The sequence below is a fragment of the Passer domesticus genome, chromosome 10 (assembly GCF_036417665.1).
Source record: "Passer domesticus isolate bPasDom1 chromosome 10, bPasDom1.hap1, whole genome shotgun sequence".
NCBI classification, from domain to species: Eukaryota; Metazoa; Chordata; class Aves; order Passeriformes; family Passeridae; genus Passer; species Passer domesticus.
The window spans coordinates 30,314,022-30,335,896 of record NC_087483.1 but is presented as its reverse complement, the minus strand read 5'-3'; the positions used below and the strand labels follow the sequence as shown (position 1 = coordinate 30,335,896).

The 21,875-nt window shown below is 39.1% G+C and overlaps 1 protein-coding gene across 1 annotated transcript in view; it reads left to right on the top strand.

Moving 5' to 3' along the window:
- Window positions 1-21,875, top strand: part of CNTNAP5 (contactin associated protein family member 5) — a 273,862-nt gene that overhangs the window by 147,533 nt on the left and 104,454 nt on the right. Inside the window, exons 9-11 of the mRNA XM_064434947.1 lie at window positions 908-1,057; window positions 2,123-2,294; window positions 16,396-16,502. Coding sequence (XP_064291017.1) covers window positions 908-1,057; window positions 2,123-2,294; window positions 16,396-16,502 — 429 coding nt within the window. The remainder of the gene's footprint in view (window positions 1-907; window positions 1,058-2,122; window positions 2,295-16,395; window positions 16,503-21,875) is intronic.

Here is a 21,875-nt window from a genome sequence, read left to right as displayed (position 1 = left end):
GTGGGGAGTAAATATTAGTTGTCTGTACCTGATCTCAGTCACTTCAGCCTGATGGTAGCATATTTTGAACTGTAATTAGGTTGCTTATGATCTGCACCTCTGTGTGTGGGTTCACAAGCTTGCCCACTGATTCTCATGGCTGTCAGAATAGAGGGTGTGGAGTTTCTTTGTAGCTCTCTGTATTTCAAGAGCCACACAATGCAGCACTGATTTTCAGAATAAGGAAATAAGACAGGTAATTTGCCACTTCACATGAGTGTCTAGAAGGAGACTGCCCAGTATATCCCTCAAACTTTAGAGGTTCTTGGTCAGAGCAACAATCCCAGTTCTCAGAACGTCCATGTAGAAATCCAACTTCTATACATCCATTAATAATACCATGTGCTGCATTGGTACTGGAAGGTTTTAAGAAACATAAATCCTACTGATACCTGTTGGAGTCGGTCAGGTTTCAGGTTGGAGTCTGAGAACAGCCTATGAATGTCTCACTGAATCTAATCCTCTGCAATCTCACGCATATGTTTAGTACCAGAAGCTCAGTACAGATCTCTGCACACTTTTGGACTTGTCAGCATTTCCCAGCAGACTGAAGATAGACATAAACACCCCCAAAATGGTAACAGTATGCTACCAGAAAGGTGAAGGATTGAACTAGCTTGATGAGTGCCTGCAGTAGTACAAGCTTAGATTAAAAAGTGAGATGACCTACTTAAATAGTCTCAAAACTTCCCTTTTCCTGGGCCCTTTCTTCTATGCCAGCTTGTTTCCAGAGGTAATGAATTCTTTTCAGCTGCAGTTCTCACTCAGCTGCACATTTGCGGTCACAAGTTGGAAGCAAGAGGAAATTTGAAGAACACAATTGTCTCCTGCATGTCTTTTTTTCCACTTTTTCCATGTTTTTTGCCAGGCACCAATCTCCACGATGGGCTCTGGCATTCTGTTAACATCAATGCCAGAAGGCATCGCATTACCCTGACGCTGGATAGCGACGCTGCCACCGCCAGCCACGCAACCACTGTCTCACGGATCTACTCTGGGAACAGCTACTATTTTGGAGGTAGGTTGTTTCAGGGGAGTTTTTGTGATGCAGATCCTCAGATGCTCACCACAGAGTTCTCCCACGATGTGCTGTTTGCAGCTAAGAGCAAAGATAATGACTGATTAAATTGCAGTGCATTCAGCACCATGGACAGGGTAAAGGGTGTTGGTCAAGCAAAAGTGAACTACTGGTAGTGGTAGTTAATGAGTACCTACATCTTTCTGACAATATATGCAAAATCTACAAAGCTATATTAACCATTAGTGTTTTTTGTTTTGTTGTGTTTTGTCTTTTCCTGGTTAAAAGGCCTTAGAATTATTAATGTTATCAGCATTCCTGTAGATACCACTGTTCTGATCAGGCTCAGTGACTTCTTGGAGCTTAGGTGGCATACAGCTCAAATCTTCAAAGGTATTTATGTACAAAGCTCTTGTGGAAAATTAAGATAGGTTTAGCTCAATTTAGAAAATGGAAAAAAGTCTTGAAAAAGACTATCTTCTGCTTTTTGGAGTGGAGTGCAAACATTAATGTCATTAACTATCTTTTAATCTAATATATTTCTGTGTAATGTTTACTGTAGTATGGTTCTGATCTTGATGAACCCTGTGGATGCAGCACTAAGTGAGGATGTACAGGAACTTGGATCTCAGAGCTGTCTAGGTGCTGGGAGGCTCAGATACAAATGGCTTTCTTGCTGCCCACAAGATTTCATCTGCACATTGCTTCAGCAGCAGAATTTAACCCATAATGATTTTACATTTTGTACAACTCTTTTAACAACTCATGTTTTAGTTGCTATCAACTGTGCAGTTTAAAGAAGATGAAACAAATCCCATTTTGATTTTGCTCAACACAGGTGCATTTCACAAGGTGAAAACCTCATATTGTGATACTCCCAGTGGCTGGCTTCTCTCTTTTTTTCTTTTTTCCCCTAACTGGAGGATTTATAACACAGGAGGTTGCATAGCAAAAGGAATAAAAACATTTGGAATAATAAGCCTCTGAGTTCTTGCATCAGGAAATCCCAGCAGAAATGGTTGAAGATTCCAATATTCTTCTCTGCCTCTTCTCTTTTTCCCACAGGGTGCCCTGACAATTTCACCGATTCCCAGTGTTTAAATCCCATTACTGCTTTTCAAGGCTGTATGAGGCTCATCTTTATTGATAACCAGCCCAAGGACCTTATTTTAGTTCAGCAAGGCTCCCTGGGGAATTTTAGTGATTTACACATTGATCTGTGTGGCATCAAAGACAGGTAATTATTATTTCCTCTTTCTTGTATTTGTTCTTTTTTCATCCTAGTGGTTTATAAATACAGGTTACATTAAGTGAAAATTCTGATCTGCCAACATTACAGATATTAGGCATAATAGAGCTACTAATAGAAAATACTGCAACAAAGATAGGAGGACTGGAGGGGAAATGGTTTCAATTACATGAGGCTCTCTTCACATTGACTTGTAGGAAATAGGGTATGCAAATTCAATCAAACTATAGATTGGTGAAAGGATTAAATTTTATGCATAAACAACATTTGATTGCTTTGAAGTTCTAGAGGAAATGAAAGAGACGGAAAAATTAGTTGATTCATCAGGACATGTCATACCCTTAATATATAAGCTGGTTCTGCTTAAATAAATCATCTACAATTTTTCTTGTTAGCCATTACAGCACGTTCATGATGAGGATATGGTACATCTCATGTGCAATACTGCCCATTCAGTGGGACAATATAATGATGGAATGTCTGCATCTGCCAGAGAAACATTTCAGTTTAAATAGTGATCCACATCCCTCCTGAGATGAAACCTGACAGGAACCCCAGACTTTCCCATAAACAGCAGAGAGGAAATAAGAAACCAATTTTTTTAGAGTATTTTGTAAATCACTTTTGCTTAGTGTGTATTTTTAGTGTCTAAATATTTCTGAATCATATATATCATATATGCAAATAAATTCTTTGAAGTTAGTATGTAGAATAGGAAGTTGTGTAATTTTTTTTGTTTGGATTTTTTTTGGGTGTTTTTTTTTCTTCTTTTTTTTGTTGTTGTTGTTTTGGTTTGGTTTTTTTTAATCTACCTAAATTCTGAAATGAAACTGCTGGAAATTTCATGTGCTTCAAATAGTTAGGGGAGTAATAAGGATATTTTGGAAATGCATTAGGACTGTAAGCATTTAATGTTTTGGGTTTTTTTTCAAACATGTTACTTAGATGAAGTTGATGGCTGATTTCCATTATTCCTTCTTGTACGAGGGATCAGCCTGCTGGAGCTGCAGTCTATTTATAAGTGGGCAAAACATTTGTGATGCAAGACCTTGGCGCTCATCTTTGTATGTTCATTTTTGTTAATTTATATGGAGAAATTACTGACTTGGCTGATCAAATCTCTTTCCACATTTGATGATGGCTGAATTCAGGGGAATGTGAATTTCACACTTGGTGTGTCTGAAGTGGTGGATGGAATTCTACAATTCCAAGACAGAATGGAAAAAGATGCAGCTATTTTTACAAAAGGAAGCAAAATGTAATCTTTCATAGAAACTGAGAGAGAGAATTTAGCTGTTTTCTTGGAAAAACAGATTATTTAATATTGAGTGGACCATTTAAAAGCATTTTGTGTGATTGTATGTTGAAAAAAAAGAAAGCTCTTCTGGTATGATGCAGAGGTGCTGTGGGACATCTCCAGTGCCTTCATTGTCACCAAGTCCAGGCTAAGTGCAACTTTGTGATACTAATGAAAATATCTTCCTTCTCTTTAGTGTCCCAAGGATGACAAGCATTAGTCTGTGATCATACCATAAAATTATTTAGGGCAAAGGTCCAAACATAATAAGAGTGGGATTGTTTTACATAATGCCACCTTTCTTGTTGAATATATCGATCACACAGACAAAAAAAAAGTTATGAGTGATGTAATGAAGGACCTGGGGGTGCTGATTGATAGAGGCTGGACAAGCCAGAGGGTGCCCAGGTGGCCAGAAAATCCAATGGCATGCTGGCCCTGTACTCTTCAACGTTTTCATCAATGATTTGGACATAGGACTGGAGGGATTCTGGGCAGGTTGGCACACGATACAAAACTGGGAGGAGCTGTTGACCCCCTCAAAGGCAGAGAGGCCCTGCAGAGAGCCTGGACAGATGAGAGGGCCTGGCAATCACCACTTGGATGAAGTTCAGCAAGGGCAAATGCTGGATTCTGCACCTGGGACTGGGCAACCCTGGATGTATGGACAAACTGGGGAATGAGATGCTGGAGACCAGTGTCACGGAAAGGGAGTCCTGGGGGATCCTGGTCAATGGCAAATTACACACAAGTCAGCAGTGTCCTGGCAGCCAGGAGGGCCAAGCCTCGGGATTGTCCTGCTCTGCTCTGCACTGGGGCAGCCTCACCTGCAGTCCTGGGGAAAGCTTTGGGCATCACAATGTGAGAAAGATATCAAACTGTTAGAGAGCATCCAAAGGGGCAATGAAGATGGTGAAGGGCCTTGAAGGGAAGCTGTGTGAGGAGCAGCTGAGGGTGCTTGGTCTGTTCAGCCCGAGACTGCGGGGAGACCTCACTCGGTTACAACTGCTAGTGAGGGCAAGAGGAGGGGCCAGTGCTGATCTCTTCCCTGTGGTGGTGATCTGTGACAGGACCTGAGGGAATGGCCTGCAGTTACATCAGAGGAGGTTTAGCTTGGAAGTTATAAAAAAGTTCTTAACCCAGAGGGTTTTTGGACACTGGAACAGGCTCCCCAGGGAAGTGGTCACAGCACCAAGCCTGACAAAGCTCAGATTGACTGAATTCTTTAACCAGAAAAGATTGCTGAGGGGAGGCAGCATAATGGTCTTAGGTACTCAAAGGCTGCTGCAGCACTGATGGGAATATTCATCCTTTCTGCCCAGGATGTGTAGGAGAGCTGCTGTGGCACAGACTGCCTGAGGTGACTGTCAAGCCTCTGTCACTGGAAGGCTTTAGGAAAAGTTAGATGAGTCTGTGAGAAATAATGAACATGGGTGTGGGTGATCCTGCCTTGGGCTGTGAGCATGGACTGAGTGATCTTCCAAGTTCCTTCCAGCGCTGTTGCATTCGCTCAGGCTTTTCCTGCAGGTGGAACAGCTGTGCCTTGTTCTTGCTTTGGGGGTTCTGAAATGTCAACAATAACAGTGCATAAATGAAAAAAAAAAAAGGAAAGAAAAAACAAAACACCAATAAAACCCCACCAATTACATGGGAAAAATCTTTCAGGAATTCAGCTCACGAAGTCTCAGACCTGTGAGAAAACTCATTTTAGTCAATGCATCTCTTAGACAATCTAAGGCAGTGCTGCAGCTGTGGGTAAGGATTGTGTAGCCCAAAGTTATGTTTGGTTTGTTTTGGTTTTTTTTTTTAATAACCTGATATATATAGGTAGATACAGGCATATATGAAATTGGAGAGAAGGAACAGCAGATCCTATTCATATGTCCTGATTTGCTCTTTTTGCTTCTAGAAAACACATTATTCATTTTTACAACTCAGAAGAAAGCTATGTGATTGCAGAATTTTTTGCTCTGGGGTTTTTTGAAATATCTCTTTTGCAAATTGCATTATGTCTAGAATAGTGGTTAAACTCCATTATGGTTAGTGGTATTATTTTCTTTGATGAAAAATAACTTGATTCCCTTCTACTTGTCCCTCTGTTTTCTTGAGGTCCTCTGACTTCTTGGAGGTGCCTGTCTCTCTTTCAGATGTGGTGTAAATGAGAGTGAGAAGTTTAGAGAAGGCAGGGACTGAGCCACTGGAGAACTACAGAAACATCTTCCCCCCCCAGTAAATCAAGATAACAGCTCTGTATGGATCCCTTCACAACCCTCTATTTTAGTAATATATCCAGTTGGATGTATTCACTGACCTCCTTCTTGGTCTGACGAGCCCTTTGCAGGAAGTGTGTCCTCTCTGTGCCACTCAGAGGAGGTGCTGCGTGCAGCTCTGACTCCACAGTCTGTAAGTCTGTCATTCAGCCCTCATGGCTGTTTCTAAAACTGACACTCTGTTCTTTGGTGTGCTACAAACTCTTCTCTGCAAGGAGAGATGAAATAGGTTTGGACTCTTCAGCCTGGAGAAGAGAGCACTGGGCAGGGTTGTGTGATGAGGAGCAACAGGAAGGAGGTGAATAGTAAACAAGAATAAACTTGTTTCTTACAAGTTCAAATCTTACACAAGATCTAATTGGATGTTGTTAGATACTGTAGAGGTCAAATATAACGGAAAAAGGTAGTAAGGTGTACATGAATTCATAAGCCACAGATAGCTGGAAGCTGGAAAATTGTTCAGTGGGATGCTTTTGAACTTATTTCATCAGCATTTTTGTTTACTTACACTGTCAGAGTAAGGAAATTGAAGGAGAGACACTGTTGATCTGAAGCAAGTCTGGAGGGAGGTGATAAACTTAGGACTAGGAAGTCCAAGCCCCTCACTGTTTCTAAAACACTGTTTTCATTGCATGCAGCTCTCTGTACCTCTGTTGTTCAAAAACAAAATATATTGCATCATAGCTATGCTAATCTCAAAATACATTTGAATCTCAGTGTGCATTTTGCTAAGCACTAATAAGTTCTGCACTTTGTTTTCTCTTCCTTTGTGTTAGTTGAAATAGTGGGTGTGTGGGTCTTGTCTGTGTGTGGGCCAACAATGGAAAGCATAGCCTGGGGAAAATTCAGTCAGCCTCTCATTTAAAAATAAATGAAATGGGTAGGAAAACAAATAGGCAGATGCTGAGAATTTGGCCACAGAGTTGAGAAGCTCTGGGATTTCCCATTCAGCAGTTGGCTCGAATGCCAGATTTTGTGACTAGAAATACTAGCTCCAGTCCTGAAGCTGAGTTGGTTGTTTGCTGTGTTGGCATCCTGTTCAGAGAATAGATGCAGGAATGTGGGCTCAAGAGATATTGCAGCTCAAGAGTTGCCATGGTTATTAGGAAAATGTGCCAGAAAATCATTAGACCTCAGTCCAGAAATGCAGTGAATCCCCAGTCCTTCATCATACGGCACAGATGCTCCCTCAGGGCTGAGCAGGGCTGGCTGCTCTTACCACAGATGGACCCCTTGGAATACAGCAGCGAGGGCTGCAGTGTTGCCTGGAGCCTGAAGGCATGGCTTGATCAATCTCATACACTTCTTGAATGCAGTGGGACAGACTGCTTTGCAGTGTTAGTGTCAGAGAAGAAAATTCCATTTGCAGGAGTTCTTGCACTCTGTGTGTGTATACAAACAAGCGAGATCTGGTGTGGTTTCCCCTACCAGCTCCTGCAAAGTCTATAAGGAAAAGTGCTTAGGAGGCATTGTTGTTGGAGTAACTTGTGCTGAAGAGCTGTTGTGAGTAGAGGAGTGGTCTCTTTTTCCTTTGAATTGGCATCTAATATGGAAATAGTCTCTTTTACCCCTCACGGTGGTGCTGGACAAATGTTTGCATTCACCAGGCTTTTGAGGCAAATCCTCTTGGAACACACCCATAATGATGACATTGGTTCTATTAATGTTTTTTAACTCCTCAGCCCCCATCACAAAGGATGAGGAATTTTTGTTTCCCGGTGACAGAGAAAAATCTTTTAAGTCTAAAATTTCATGATTCTGTCAATCCTGCCAGAACTGAAATACTTTGAAGTGATGGACTTTTTGATGACAGTTTCCCTGGACAGAGGTGAGGCTGAAGCAGATGGAGAAGCACGATGTTGTACACCCATTGTTTTATTGTCATAAATTCTATACGTGATTTGCACTTGAATACATTGGACTGGGTTGTCTTCGGATTAGGAAAGCCTGTTCTGTGTTAAGCCTGTCATTATCCATAAAGGAACTATGAGGGTAGCCAGATCCTGCTTTTCTTTAGGCTCAGGTTCACAAGTTTGCATAGATAATGGATGTGTTGCTCTCCCTGCCTACAGCTGCTGAGGTACTTTAATCTGATTGCTGCAGCTCATGTTGATTTTGCGCTGATGAAGCTCTGCCTGGGTTGTCCTATTTTTACTTGGCTGGCACCTTGCCCTTGCTGTAGCAAACACTTACAGTACTTGTCAAGGACAACACCAGGGACTTCAGTTCCCTTAAGTGACCTGGGGGAGAGGGGGAGGGAGAAAATATTCCTGTTGAATTCACCTTAGCATCTTGAAAGACATCCTGGGAATTCCAGTGATGTGCCATGAGGAGCACAAACCTGACTCCAGATATTTTCTTCTGAATCCTGGCAGGGTCCCATCTCTGTAGCATCAGTGAGCAGAACACGGGCACACGTTGATTGTACCATCCTCATTAAACCAAGATTCATCTGCATATTCCAGTTCTCCCAGCAAATCCAAATGGAGAGAGGGGCATGTGGTATCCATAATAATCACTGTGATGAGATTGGCCTCTACAGTTTTACTTCTTTAGGAAGAAATATACGGAGTTGATTCATGAGTTGGCTTCCCTCAACTGCTTCAGTTGTGGAGCACAAATAGTGTGCTTAGTCCCTATTCTTTAACCATACCCCTGTTTTATCTGTGAAAATTCTTCATAGTATTTTCTAAATAAATTAGCTTAAAGTGTTCTTTTTCCTTGTTAAATAAAGCTGACCTTTTTAAACCTGCTTTATGCCTGTTTCCTTTGTAGATTCTGTTATATTTTATTATCAATTTTTACTTCTAAGAAAGAATATTTTTTTTTTTACTTTTTCTTCCTTTTAGTGCTGAATTTAACACTGCTTCTTGTGTTGTACTGTCAAAATGGGCCTTTGGGAAATTAATTACTATTGCAGGTGAAGGGTGTTAGGATAAATCTGATAAAAGCATAGTGGTTTTTTATATTTCTTAACTCTCCTCTTAGATTTCATGTATGCCTTGCAGCAGAAGCCAAACTTCATATGATCCTTTCACCCCCTAGCTTGGCCATGCAAGTGAAAAAATACTCTGGCTAATTATGGCCAATGAATTTTAATTTTTTTTGTTAGAGTCCCAGGCTGGGATTAAAAAATCAAGCATTTAGTATCACATTTAACCCCACATAAATATCTGCAGTGCATTGCAGAAAGAATAATTAAGAAAACCCCAACCCCCAATTTGGCAACCATTCTTTTCATTCTCTATAATTTTTCCTGTTTTCAGTACTTAGTGCCTTCTCTGCAGAAATGACAATTAATTTATAGTGCATATTACTTTGCAGGAAATCCTCTTATGTTTTCCCTTCTTGCTTTTATAGCAATGAGTGGGATGTTTTTACATCACATTTCTTGAATTTGGATGGTGATCAAAGCTGGAATAAGCTGAAGACATAAGAGGGGATGTTGTGTCCTTTTTCAAAATGTTTCTGATTTTGTGTAAATCCCAAGTTTGGTTTGAGAATTGCCCAACTATGTCTCCATCCTCAGCCAAAACAAAGCAATTGGACTGCACACATTCAGATGCTGGAATACCAAGATCTAGATTTTTTTTTTTCCTTTAGATGCTGCAGGAGGCAGCTAGTCCTACTAGCCGTAGGGATCTGATGGTCCAGATAAGTAGTTCTTCTATGTTTTTGTTTCACCTTCAGTCCTGTGAGTGAAAATTTTCCTTTTATCTTTTGTCTCTTTTGCCTGTTTTAGGATTCAGTGGACAAATAGCTCAGGGCTATTGAATTTTCATGTCTTATTCTAGTTTATATATTAATTAAGGAAAATGGGATAAAGTTTACAAAAAGTTTCCCTTTCTTGTGCTTGATATATTGCAAGCCACTTTGCTTTGTGCTTGTTCAGCAAACATTAGGGTTTTGTTAGAAATGTGTCTTTCTTTTTCATCATATTAGAGAAATTCTGGGTTTTTTCTACATCCTTTGTACTAAACCCAAAGCAGAACACTGGAATGGGGTTTGGGGAATGGAAAATTAATGTGGAAATGGAAAGGGGAAGATATCTTAAATCCTAGCTATATTACATGGTGGGAAACAAAAAAAGGGAAAAAATGTATCTTAATGACTTAATTCCTTGTAATGATCACTATACAGTGAAGAAAATAGTATTAAAAATAGAGGAGGAAATGATGTTTTGGGAGGGTTGAACAGTCTCTTGGGTAGTTCCCTAAATATGCACCTATATCACAAATTAGACATGCTAGCTAATGGAACTAAATTACAGGAATTACACCCTTATAGGTAGCATTTTGAAGTGTGATCTTGTAAATCCTTTCCATTCCACACAGGTTTTAAGATGGAAGGACAGGATGCAAAAAATGCAGAGCAAGGTTTAAAAAATTCAAACCCACAGGCCTCTAAAGCCTGGGTATTGGAATTAAAATCCCTGTAATTCTGAGGAGCATTCCCTCATCTCCTCATATCTATTCTAATGTTTAAAGCAGCTGAATAATGCAGGTAATGGCAGAGCTTCTCTCCAATAGCTTAAGGGCTGATTGACAATGAAGTGTAATAAAACCATATAGTTTCCTGCTCTTGGACTGGGATATGATCTTCACACTGTCAGATGTTCTTGCTCTGTGATAGACAACAAGAAAATATTTGTACAAAGCAAATTCCCGCAAAAAAATAGGCAGTTACAGTGAAAAATGCTATCTCTGAGGTGGGGGCAGTTTTCTAGGGTTTGTGGCTTTTTTTAATGAGAATGAAAAGGAATGCTCAGATTATTTGGACAGTGCCATCAATGGATTTTGCTTGCCCTTCCTTAATTGTGTTTTCCCTGTCCTTGTTTCATACATGCAATACCAGCTGCAGAAAATGACAATCAAGGCCCATGAAGTGTTCACTAGTCTGTATAAGTGCTGTGTTTCAGAGCAAAATAAAGACAGATGCTCCAGATTTGTCAGTATCATTCAGTAAATCCTGTCAAGGGTAGATAAAAAATTGGTGAATTGAGCAGGGTGAAAGCCTTCCTGTAACTGCAGTGACTTCTACATGTGGAAAGGTGCTGAAATTGGACAAAGTTAGTTATGTCCCTCTGAGTGTAGGGACTTCTCACTAGGGTGGGAGAAGGGATTTGTCCTGAATGAGGACGTCCTTGTGGAGAAAGAATGCAGTTTTAAAGTAGGTAAGGGGCTAATTTATTAGCTTTTGAAATCCCACTTTATTGTGGAATTGAGTTTGGGAGGAACCTGAATACAGTTTTCTCCTGTTGTTCTTCTTTTAGAGTAAAGATCCATGGGATGTGCAATGCCATGGTAAATTAAAGGCCAGATATGGGGATTCAAGTAGAATATAATATCATATCTTTGTTTGTTTGTTTGATTTTTGCAGATGGCTTTTCTGCTTTTGCTTTGTAAAATGATGAATTCTAAATGGAACAGCTGTCTGTACAGGATGGTTTATTTGTTTGCCTTTTTTCTTTTTCAAATTTATTTATATAAAATCCTTTCTGCTGATGCTAAGCCAAACTGCCAGCACATTTACCTATATTAAAAATGTAGGTGTTCTAACAACAAAGCAATCAAACCTTAAAAAAATGCCTTTTATCTAAGGCACAGATAACAGGCTTTTCCTTCACTAGTGTCAGTCCCAGCACAACCTCTTCCACAGTTCTGTGCTACTCACATGCCCAAGGGCTGTTGGGATCAGTGTTCAGATCTTCTAAATGCTGGTCTCACAGTGGTATGCAAGTGCAGGGTGAGAACCAAGCTGACTAACAGTGCAAACAATAATATATTTTAAAAGTTCTGTCATCAAGTGTTGCAAATCTCGCAAAGAAGAAAAACCTACCTTTGTTGTAAACTATTGAGGAGTTTTTTGTTTTGTTTTGTTTGTTTTTTGCATCAATTCAGTGGGATAGACTAGCTGATTTCCATCATGGAAAACAGGAATAGTCTGTTCACGTTATTCGTACTCTTTGTACTTCATGTGTTTTCATAACATAATAAATTTAGGAAAGAAAACATAGATGACTTAAAAAATAAAGAAGGCCACAAGACATTTTCGTAAATTGTTGGTCAGTTTTCTAAAGTTGAAAGAGGAAGGAGAATTTGGCATGTGTGGTGATGAGGAGGAAATGTCTGCTGAGGAAAACCAGAGGTCTGAAGAGTGTTAATTCTTTTGCAGGTCACTGTAATATTTGCTCTTAGACATTTTTTCTCTCTTCCTCTGGTTCTGGTAGCTCTTTTTTCTTCCTTTACTTAAGGACACCTAGCCCACCATTTTACCACAAAAGAACATCCGGGGCAAAATAAGAGTGGGATGTGCTTTTGCAATATTTTTTCTGATGCTCTAAGTTCTTCATTAGTTTTCCTCTTGGTAAAGCTCTGAAGTTGTTACACATTGTCTGTCTGGTACCATTGCTAAATTTCTCTTCAAAGTAATTGTCTGGTCTCCCCTTGAAGCCATTTCTTGCATCAAAAATAACCTTTAGCAAGGAGTTTCCCAGATTTATGGCACAGCAGGGCTGAAATCCATGTTGTTGCAATTGGCCTCAATCTATTGAGTTTAGTGGAAAGACACCATTTCACTAAAGCAAAATATAGTCTGTTACAGCATCACCATGAGTTTCATCAGACATATATTCCCACTATATGAAGTCATCTCTTTTAATTCTAAATTTTGTTAATTATGAATTAAATAGCTGCTGGCTGTAAACAGGAAAACATGCTGAAATAAAATGAATTTGATACTATATTTAAAACAATGCATTATTGATAGATAGTCTTCCAGAATTTCATGTGCTTTTTTTGTTACAGCATTACTGAGTTTTAGGGACTCAGTGCTCATCTAAAAAATATATATATATATATACAGTCTTGATATTTAAGGGTGTGTTCTTTTTTTCTTTCTCTCTGTGATGGTTCCCTTTCCTTCCTCTTTACTTGGGAGCAATTGAGGGTAGTGCTGAATGTATTGTGCTGACTATAACAAAATCTCAGAGGTGCTTATTGAAAGTACACTGGGTTTATTTCCAGTCAAGTGTAACATCAAATGTATAGAGCTCCTTCAGCCTTCCCACTCAAGTAATTTTGCCATTGTTATTTCTTCATCATTCCCATCAAAGGCCCAGATTTCTCCCCCCTAATGTCTGTGCAGTTTGTCCTTTGATTTCATAGGAAGCACACCTACAGTTTTGGAGGTGAATGCTTCATCCAAGGACAGTGAAGGCTTTTGTGCAGGCTGTGCATATTGCTCACTTAGATGGCTAAATTGTGCATTTTCCAGCTTGGCTCAATGAGGGAAAAATTTATTTGCTTCAGTTATTTTTTTTAAATAATAATTTTTCACTGTGATATGTATTATACGAATAAATGGGGAAGATCAGAGTCCCTGGTCTGTCAGAAGCTTTCTTAGGCAAATTCATAAATTTTCAAGTGTCTAATTTACGTTGCTTGCAAAATTGAGTTGAACTGTTTGTTCGTTTCAATTGCAAATAGGTCAGGGGCTGCCTGATGCAAATTTTTGTCCATGAAATGTTCTGTGATACCACTGCATTTTTTTTCTGAAAGTGTTTGTTTCTACTAGAATGCAAATATTCATTTATATTTTAAATTACGTGTGTTTAAATCCTTCAACATAAGATCTAGGACAGTTCACAAATGCAACAATCTGTGATTTATCCATGCCTTGATTAATTTTAATTGTAGCTATTTCTTAATTTTGAGTTCTCTCACAATTAGGAAAAATTTTGCTTCTATTAAAGACACAACTGCTCAGCTAAAATGGGATTATGGTAATTATTAGAGTTGCAAAGAAATTTGTTTCATAAGCTCTTAGAAGGGTTAGTTATCTGACCAAAAACAAGATCAATGCAGTTGGTGTTAATTAAAGCAAATAGACTAAGGAATAAAAAAAAGATTTAATTCTGAATTTATGAATATCATTAAAGGCTGACATGGTTAGTTTGACTTGCATTTTGTGCATTGTTGGGAGAAGAAAAAGTGTTTGCATTTGTAAGACAAGTAGAAATAAGAAGTGACCTTCAACTTTGTAAAGTCTTTAAAAGGAAACTGTTTCAAGGGAATAAATGTGGCTAAGCCTCTAATACAGGCCTTTGGCAAACCAGAAATGGTTAGTAATTAGCTCTACTGCATTGGGTTAATTAATAAAAGGTAGTTTAAAGTAGGCAAAAAGCATATTTGTCCATTACACTGATGATGTAAGTTATGCTAATAACACAGCACTATTCTTTTTATTTCTCCAAAGAGCTCTATTAACATCATATGTTTCTTCTCACCAGCCTCCCTGTGAGGTGAATAAAACTGCTGCTGTACAGGTGACATAAAGGAATGTTTATCACTAAGCAGCAAGTGCAATTAAAGGCAGTGTGCTGAGGGCAAGGGCAGGGACCACCAAAGTACAAATATGAGTAAATGTGCTCCCACAGGGGAAATTCACATGTACCACCACAGAGCTGTGGTACCGCTGTGCTTTGGCTCTGGGGTGAAGCTGCTGGGGAGCTGCTGGTTCAGGTGGCTGGCAGGGTCCTGCAGGGCCCAGCAGGGTGCAGGGCACACCACACAGAACCATCCCAGAAGGCTGCTCCTGCTCTCTTCAGCATCGACCCAGAGCTTTAAATCTCATGTCAGTATTGCCAGGAGTAGGTGTGATGGCAGAGGGGCTGGCGGGGCTCTCATTGTACCAGCAGGCTGTTGGACTGATAGATGATTGCCCGTTAAAAGCCAAAATCTCATCCCTTCTCAGAATTCCTGCCTTATAAGGGTAGGGCAAACCCAGAGGTTTTGACCTTCCCCTTTGTTTCTTTCTTGTTTTAGAAACAGGATAGCAGTGGAAATAGCTTCCTGGAAAACTAGAAAACTAGGAATGTAATTCTCATCCTCTCTCCTCATTTTGCATTTGAGCTCAATGATTAATACAAGTCATGACAATAATTTTTATAAGACCAATATATTCTTAGAAATGTTTTAAAAGATGTTGCAGATAGTCATAAATAACATACGTTCTTCTTGAATTCCTTATTTCTCTCATATTTGGATAATACATAATTGCTGCAGTAATTGAGCAAGCATTAATAAAAATAATCTTTCATGTTAATATTTTAATATGGCCTTTATAATCTTATAGTATAAATAGTGATCCAGTGAACCTGTGTTCTGGAATGAATCTTAGACTCACTGATAGAGATGAATAGATGTAAGTTTGCATGAATGAGCACGGAGCATATTGAGGACAAGAGGTTGTTCTGACAGGCCTCTGGGCACATGAACAGGTTCCTTTGGCTTGTCAAGGTTTGGCAGCTCCAAACAGCCTTGGACTCAAGTAAATTGATGAAAATTTGGCTGATGAGGCTCAGAAGGCTGGTGAAGATGGCTGTTAGTGACATACAGGTTTTCTGCTTGCTTGCATGGAATGGGGTATAATTGTAAGTAATTTAGAAGAAACAGATTGAAAGCCACTGCTAAGGGCAATATACATACTTGAATGCAAAAAAATTTCCTAAGGGTAAGATGAACTGCAATAAAACCACATCTTCAGCTAGAAAAAAAATCAAGGTAGCACCAGTGATTTTGCACTAACACCCTGGAAAGATCTGGGCACTGAAAGAGTTTTGAGGCTCAAATTACAGCAGAGCAAATCCTAATGGAGTTCTGTAGTGTAAAGGATAAATTGATTGCCTGTTTCCTCTCCACCCACCCATCACAATTGAATCAGCAGTATAAACAAGTTACTTATTTTTCAGAAGTCAGACATACTGTGTAAAAGAGATTAATATACAGTAAGAGGAAAAAAAAGAAGAAAAAAAGGCAAATAAGAGAACAATCTGTTTCCATTTAAGCTGGTGTAACTCCATTGCACTGCCTACATTTATACCAGGGGAGTTCAGATCAGCATTCACTTCTTGTCCTGGAGATTGAATTTATCTCCCACAGCTTTTATTTCTGTTCATTTCCTAAGCTGCATGCTGTTGTGCCTCTTTCTTCTTTTAATAATTTGTTTCACAATAGTACTTTAGAGGCACACCAACCAAAATGAGGAAGAGAGTACAGAACTCATAATTGAAGCATATTTTTCCTCTCACTTTAGAGATTTGCATGCTGTTAGTGTTACCACAAATGTAACTTAGCCTAATTTTGATAACAGTTGTGCCTGTTCAATCAGAGAACAGGGGATTCTCCTTTGAACAAGATTTCAATAGCATTTTCACCTGCTACTTGTCTTGCTCTGTGGTCAGAAAGTTCATGACACTTTAATTGCTAACAAGTGGTATGTTTTTTATTTAGAGTGATATTTGCTTATCTTCTGGATTGCTTAAATTGCTTAAATTCAGTGCTTGGATGTGAATCACAGAGAAAGAAATAATTCTTTCATTACACAGGGATTTCAGCCCTAGGAAACTCTTGCCTGAATGAGGAGTTGAGACGGTTCTGTTGGTTTTGATTTTTTTTTCCCCCAGCACATTATTTTTGCAGAAATATTTATAATTAATTGCATTTTTAATATCTCTATTTAGATGTTTACCCAACTACTGTGAACATGGAGGAAAATGCTCCCAGTCCTGGAACACCTTTTACTGTGACTGTAACAATACAGGCTACATGGGAGCCACCTGTCACAACTGTAAGTAAACCCACGTTCAGTTTTCATTTGTTTTGCTTCCTTATCATAATTACAGTGGTCATTAGACATTTAGTAGAATTTGCCTTGCTGATTTTAATCTGTGTTTGGTGCTTTAAGTCAATTTTACCACGCTGGGCTTTGTTTTTAGATCGTATGAAAGTCCATGTAGCAAGAACCCAGTTTCTGACAGTTTATGATTTTGAAATTTTGCTGAACTATTTTTTGGGCTGCTACTATTAACAAGAATACAGAAACATTCAGCTACTGAAATCCACAGCAAAAAGAATATTAAGGTGTTTTAAAGGTTAAAAAACACCCATCAAACAGTAGAGACACAAAATGCTGTGAATTCTGGTAAAAAATAGAGAAAGGAAAAGCCACAATAAAGCCTCTTCTTACAGCTGACTAAAAGGAAAAAATAGAAAATGAAGGTAAATTCCCAGTTCTGACAAAGGAAATAAAGAGAAAAAAAACTGAGTAAGAATAACAATTCCAGGAATACAACTGTAACCACTCTGGATGCTTGATGAGCACTTGGACCGCAGATAGGATGGCATTGGTGAGATGGATTTTTTTTTACCCCTGTTTAACTAAAAAGCCAAAGAGAAGAAAAGGTACTTAGTGGTTTGAAGCTGAGAATATTGGCAACCATTCTGTCATTTTGGAGACTTTAATGGTTTGCTAGTTAACAGTGAAAGCATTTGTGGGGTATGCAGCTGACAAGAGATTCTGTTGAGGAATCTGTTCATAATTTGTCACCTGAGCTCTACATTGTGAGAACAAAGGAAGCCAAGGGTTTTGTGTGGAAATCATGCCAAGCCAGATGAAGAGAGGGAAGGAAAAGGCTGACTCTATAGTTTTAAAAAGAGGGCTTACTTTCTGTCCATTGCTTCTGTTGTTCAAAAAAAAAATCTTCAAAGCTCATAAGGCCATAGCAGAGTGTTTACACCAGCTGATGACTGGTACAGAACTAGGTGGCCAAATCAGGTGGTGAGAAGAAAGGGGGTCCTTGGGGAAGGAAGAGAACTGTCACTATTGACTGTCAAAGGTGATTAGGGACACAGCTCTGGGCTACATCTGTGCTGTCATATTAGCTTGGGGCCTGAGGCTCACTGTGTCGGTGCCAGCTCAGTGTGGCTTCTGTCCAAAGGAGACCATCTCATACCACAGGGAGCTGGTTCATGACTAGTTTTCCCCACAGACACTTCCATGGAGCTAGTGAAGCCTCCTGCTTCTGTCAACTCGTGTCTGCCCTTCAAAGACACATACATAGTTGCAGTTATTTAAGGTTCACTGATGTGAAACTGCTCTGAAAAGTGTCTCAGGAAGCTCTTGTGTTAAGCTGTGCACACCTGTGATGTACAGCTATTCAGCTGCTCAGCTTGCTTACAACTGATTTATCAACAGCTAATTTGATTCCAGCTAGATTGTGGAGCCAGCTACCCTGTGAGCCAAGCAGTGCTGATAAACAGCAACATTAGTCTGGAGAAATCCATTCATCTATTTGAAATATGCAGTGAAACCAACTCAAAGCTGGTGGGCAAAACCGACGGGTGATACGAAACTTGCAGAACAAGAGATGTTATCACTTTCAGCTGATAGTGGTTCATGTGCAGGAGTACCTTTCAGCAGGTGAATGAAAGGCACAGATTTGATCACAGCATAACTCCAGAATATCCTTAATGTATAGGAAACTCTCCAATCATGTAATTCAGTGTAGTTCTATCAAAGTAAAACATTTAATTTTGTGTGGTTTGAAACATTACCTCAAGAGGTTTTTATTTTTCTAGAACACTGATGCTGACAGGCCTGAAATTGAACTTATACCACTTTAGAGAGGCTATTTCTTTTATTAAACTGCCCTTCAGACCCAAATCCATGCAGCAGCAAGGGAAAGATTTAGCTGGCAATCTGCTGCAAGCAAAACAGTCATAATTATTTCAGTGTTGCCTGGATTTCTTTTTGGTCTGAGTTACATCACCATAGGTTTTACCTCATTTTGGTATGGTAAAACGTGGGTGCCACTGGTTGAAAACAATAAAAGGACCCATTCTTTGTCATGTTTTTTGTAAGAACTGCATGGCATGCATCTGCAAGCCAGATTTAATTGGTTTATGTCTTGCCAACTCAGACTGGGAGATCTTAAAATTTTAAGAACTGAGATCTTGAGACAAATTGCTTCTAACTTGCTGTCATCAAATATGAAGCATTGAAATACATTTTATGGTTAGTATATAAGCAGTCTTATTTTTAGTTCCAAATATTCACAGACCACGCAGGATCCTGCTAACAGCTAACAATACACACTATCTCTTCTCCAAAGAGATTGCAGTTAAGTTTCTGAGGGTATGAAAACATGCTGGCACAGGTGATGGAATGCTGGAAAGGCTTCATCAGCATTACAGGTGGCACTTTCACTCTACCAGGTGCATAATTATTTCTAGGCTTTCTTATAGCAAAATAGTCATAAGGTAGAGATTAAAAAGAGGAAGAAATGGAGTTCTTAGTGACATGGGAGAAAGCAATAATGTGCTTGTTTGAAAAATATAAGGCTATGGCCAGAGGAGTTTGACATTTTTGACAAGGCAAATGTCAGAGTCATGACAGGTAAAGAGGTTGGAAATGTGCCATGAAAAGCAAAGATAAATAGTTTGCATTTGATGCAACATAAGGGAATTAGAGAGTGTCAGAAAAGAACAGTAAGTTGATAGAAGACACAGCTGGGACAGTGTTTGCAAGACTGTGTCAGATATGTGGGACAAAATTGTGTCTGGCATGTCTGAATATATGTAGTTGAAATTCAAGATGTGTGCATGAAGGAAAAGCATGCATCTGAAAATATATGGAAAAGAACTACCTGGCTCTAGACATGGCCTTAATATAATCTTATTGGAGGCAGCAACTTGCCTGCAAACCTCAGGTGTCCTTCTACTCACTCCAAACCCCTCCAAATCCTGAAAGCTCCTAAACTGTCACAGGATGTTTGGCAATCTTCATGGTCCAGATAAGGGTCCACTACTGAAAAGGGTGTAGCCCTGTCCTATTAAAGCCTTATTTTGTGACAGACAGGTTTCACACTAAATTGTTGTCTGGTCCTGCTTCCATTCTCCTCTTCTCTGAACTTAAATGTAAATGCAAGTAAAATCTGTATATGTTTTCTGGGTTTTACTAGTCTTAGTGTTTCCCAACAGATAGTTTCTTGCAAAGCTTATTGCCTGATGCATAAACACATTTCTTTGTTCAGTCACAGTTAATCCTCCTTTGCTAGCTGCCACATGGAATGTTATCAATGCCTTCCAAGTATTTCGTCATTGTTGTGGTTTGTTTTGGCTTTGGGGTTTTTTCCCCTTTTGGATTTGTCTCTCATCATTACATCTTCCCGTGCAATTCCCATCTTCTCTTTGGCTAGTCACAGCACTGACAAGCACTTGTGTTTCCATCTCTGTACTCTGTGGCTGTGGAACCCCAAAGCACATTCTCTGCCTTGCTCTCACAAATGCACGTGGATGTGCAGTTTGATGGTAAATGTAGAACTGCTGCTGACTATCTCCAGGTGCCCATTTCACTGCCCATAGTGTGGGGAAACCAGGAGTCATGGAATAACCCTACAGAATATAAAGCTAACTGTTGCTGATTTACATTTCATTGTAGAAGAGTTTTGCTGTGTCTTAGTTTCTCCATCTCTGTTGGAAATAGGATCCAATTTGCAGATATATTAAAAGGTGTGTGATCTATATCGTCTACTGAAATTGTGTGGGCTGTTTCTTTTGAAACTTATTGCTACTTGAGCTTATCTGTAGCTGAGACAGTGCTTTGAGGATACAATCGTGTTTCAATCTCTAAAACGTATGGTTTTCCTTTTTGCTTTATCTTTTAAATGTGTTTCACATAGCTTGCATTTAGATAGGTTGGAAGAGGAGCTCGGCTGAAGCCTTTTAGTGATAAATACTTTCCCAATTTCTCCGGTGTGGTGGGTAGCCTGCTGATCTGTCAGGTATTGGAGTAGTCTGATAAAATCCAGATAGGAGAGGATCCATTACATGTGTGAACCATAGCAAACTGATAATAATGTAATGTTAATTTTCTCTTTTCCTCCTCTAGATACAAACACTGATGCTGGTACACAGCTTGGGAAAAGGCCTGGGTGGGATTCAGCTAATTTATCTTTTGCTGTCTTGGTACTGTGACATCCAAGTTAAGATAGTGGTCTGGTCTCTATCTATATTTAAAAAGGAGTATGAGCTGCTTTCAGAGCTTAACTAATCTCACTCTGAGCTAGGTGTCCATGGGAAGTTCATGCACCACCTATGAAGTCTGTCATCTGTAGAAGGAGGCTGTTCTAGCTTAGAGATAGAGTAGGCAGCGAAAGGTATGACAGAATTATAGGTGAGAAGAGAGATAGTGGGATGTGAATTACAGATCTTAATTTTTATGTATCTGTATGCATATACATAGGTTGATATATGTATTAATTGAAAGTGCATAGTTTAAAAGCTGCATGGTCATGCCTCTCATATTATTAATTCTTGTAATTATTGATAGTAAGAGCAGTAGACTAGTGTAAAGTGACCCTGAGATACAGAATAGTATAACTTCATTGCAAGATACTGATTAGTAATCTTACCTTTTTGTGAGTTATCTTAGTCATTTAGAAAGCTTCATCTTGCCCTTCTGTATTTCTATTATTTTTATTTATGATAGTTTTCAGGTAGGTTTTAATCTTGCATGAATTTTTTCATTCCAAAGAGTGCTGAACATTGATATAAAATATGTTGAGAAATATAAAATAATTAATTAATTCCTCATATTTTGGGGTTGTCAACATGTCCCAAAGCTTTGCAAGGTGATAATTAACAGAATATAATTTAATTCTGAATATTTGCTTTGGTATGTGATCTATCTCACTCATACAGGCATATGTCTTACTGGCGTAGGTAATTGCTGGAGGAAAGAGTCATCCAATAATAGAAATGTCATATAGTCATTGATATGGCATAAACTTAACATAACTTCATGCTTTGAAAGTATATTTTTAATATTAATATGCTTACTGCATATATCATTTTTCTTATCTGAAAAGCTTAATATAGCTTCAGCCAGATTGTTAGCAGTACTGGAGCTGCATCTTAAAATGCCAGCTGGGGGTTTGGTTGTTCTCCTGTGTTCCAAGGTAGGGAGATGTGTACAGTTTGCTGGATGGGTAAATGAGGTTTTGAGAGTTTCAGTCTGAAAGATGCCTACTAGTAAGTGCGGTAGGGCAATTTGCATGTCCTGAGTAGCCAATTTTCCTGTCTGAGGTTCTTGAACAGCTTTTTTCCATGTGTGCTTAAACACACTGGCTTTCTTTGACTAAAGAAAACACATTTAATATTC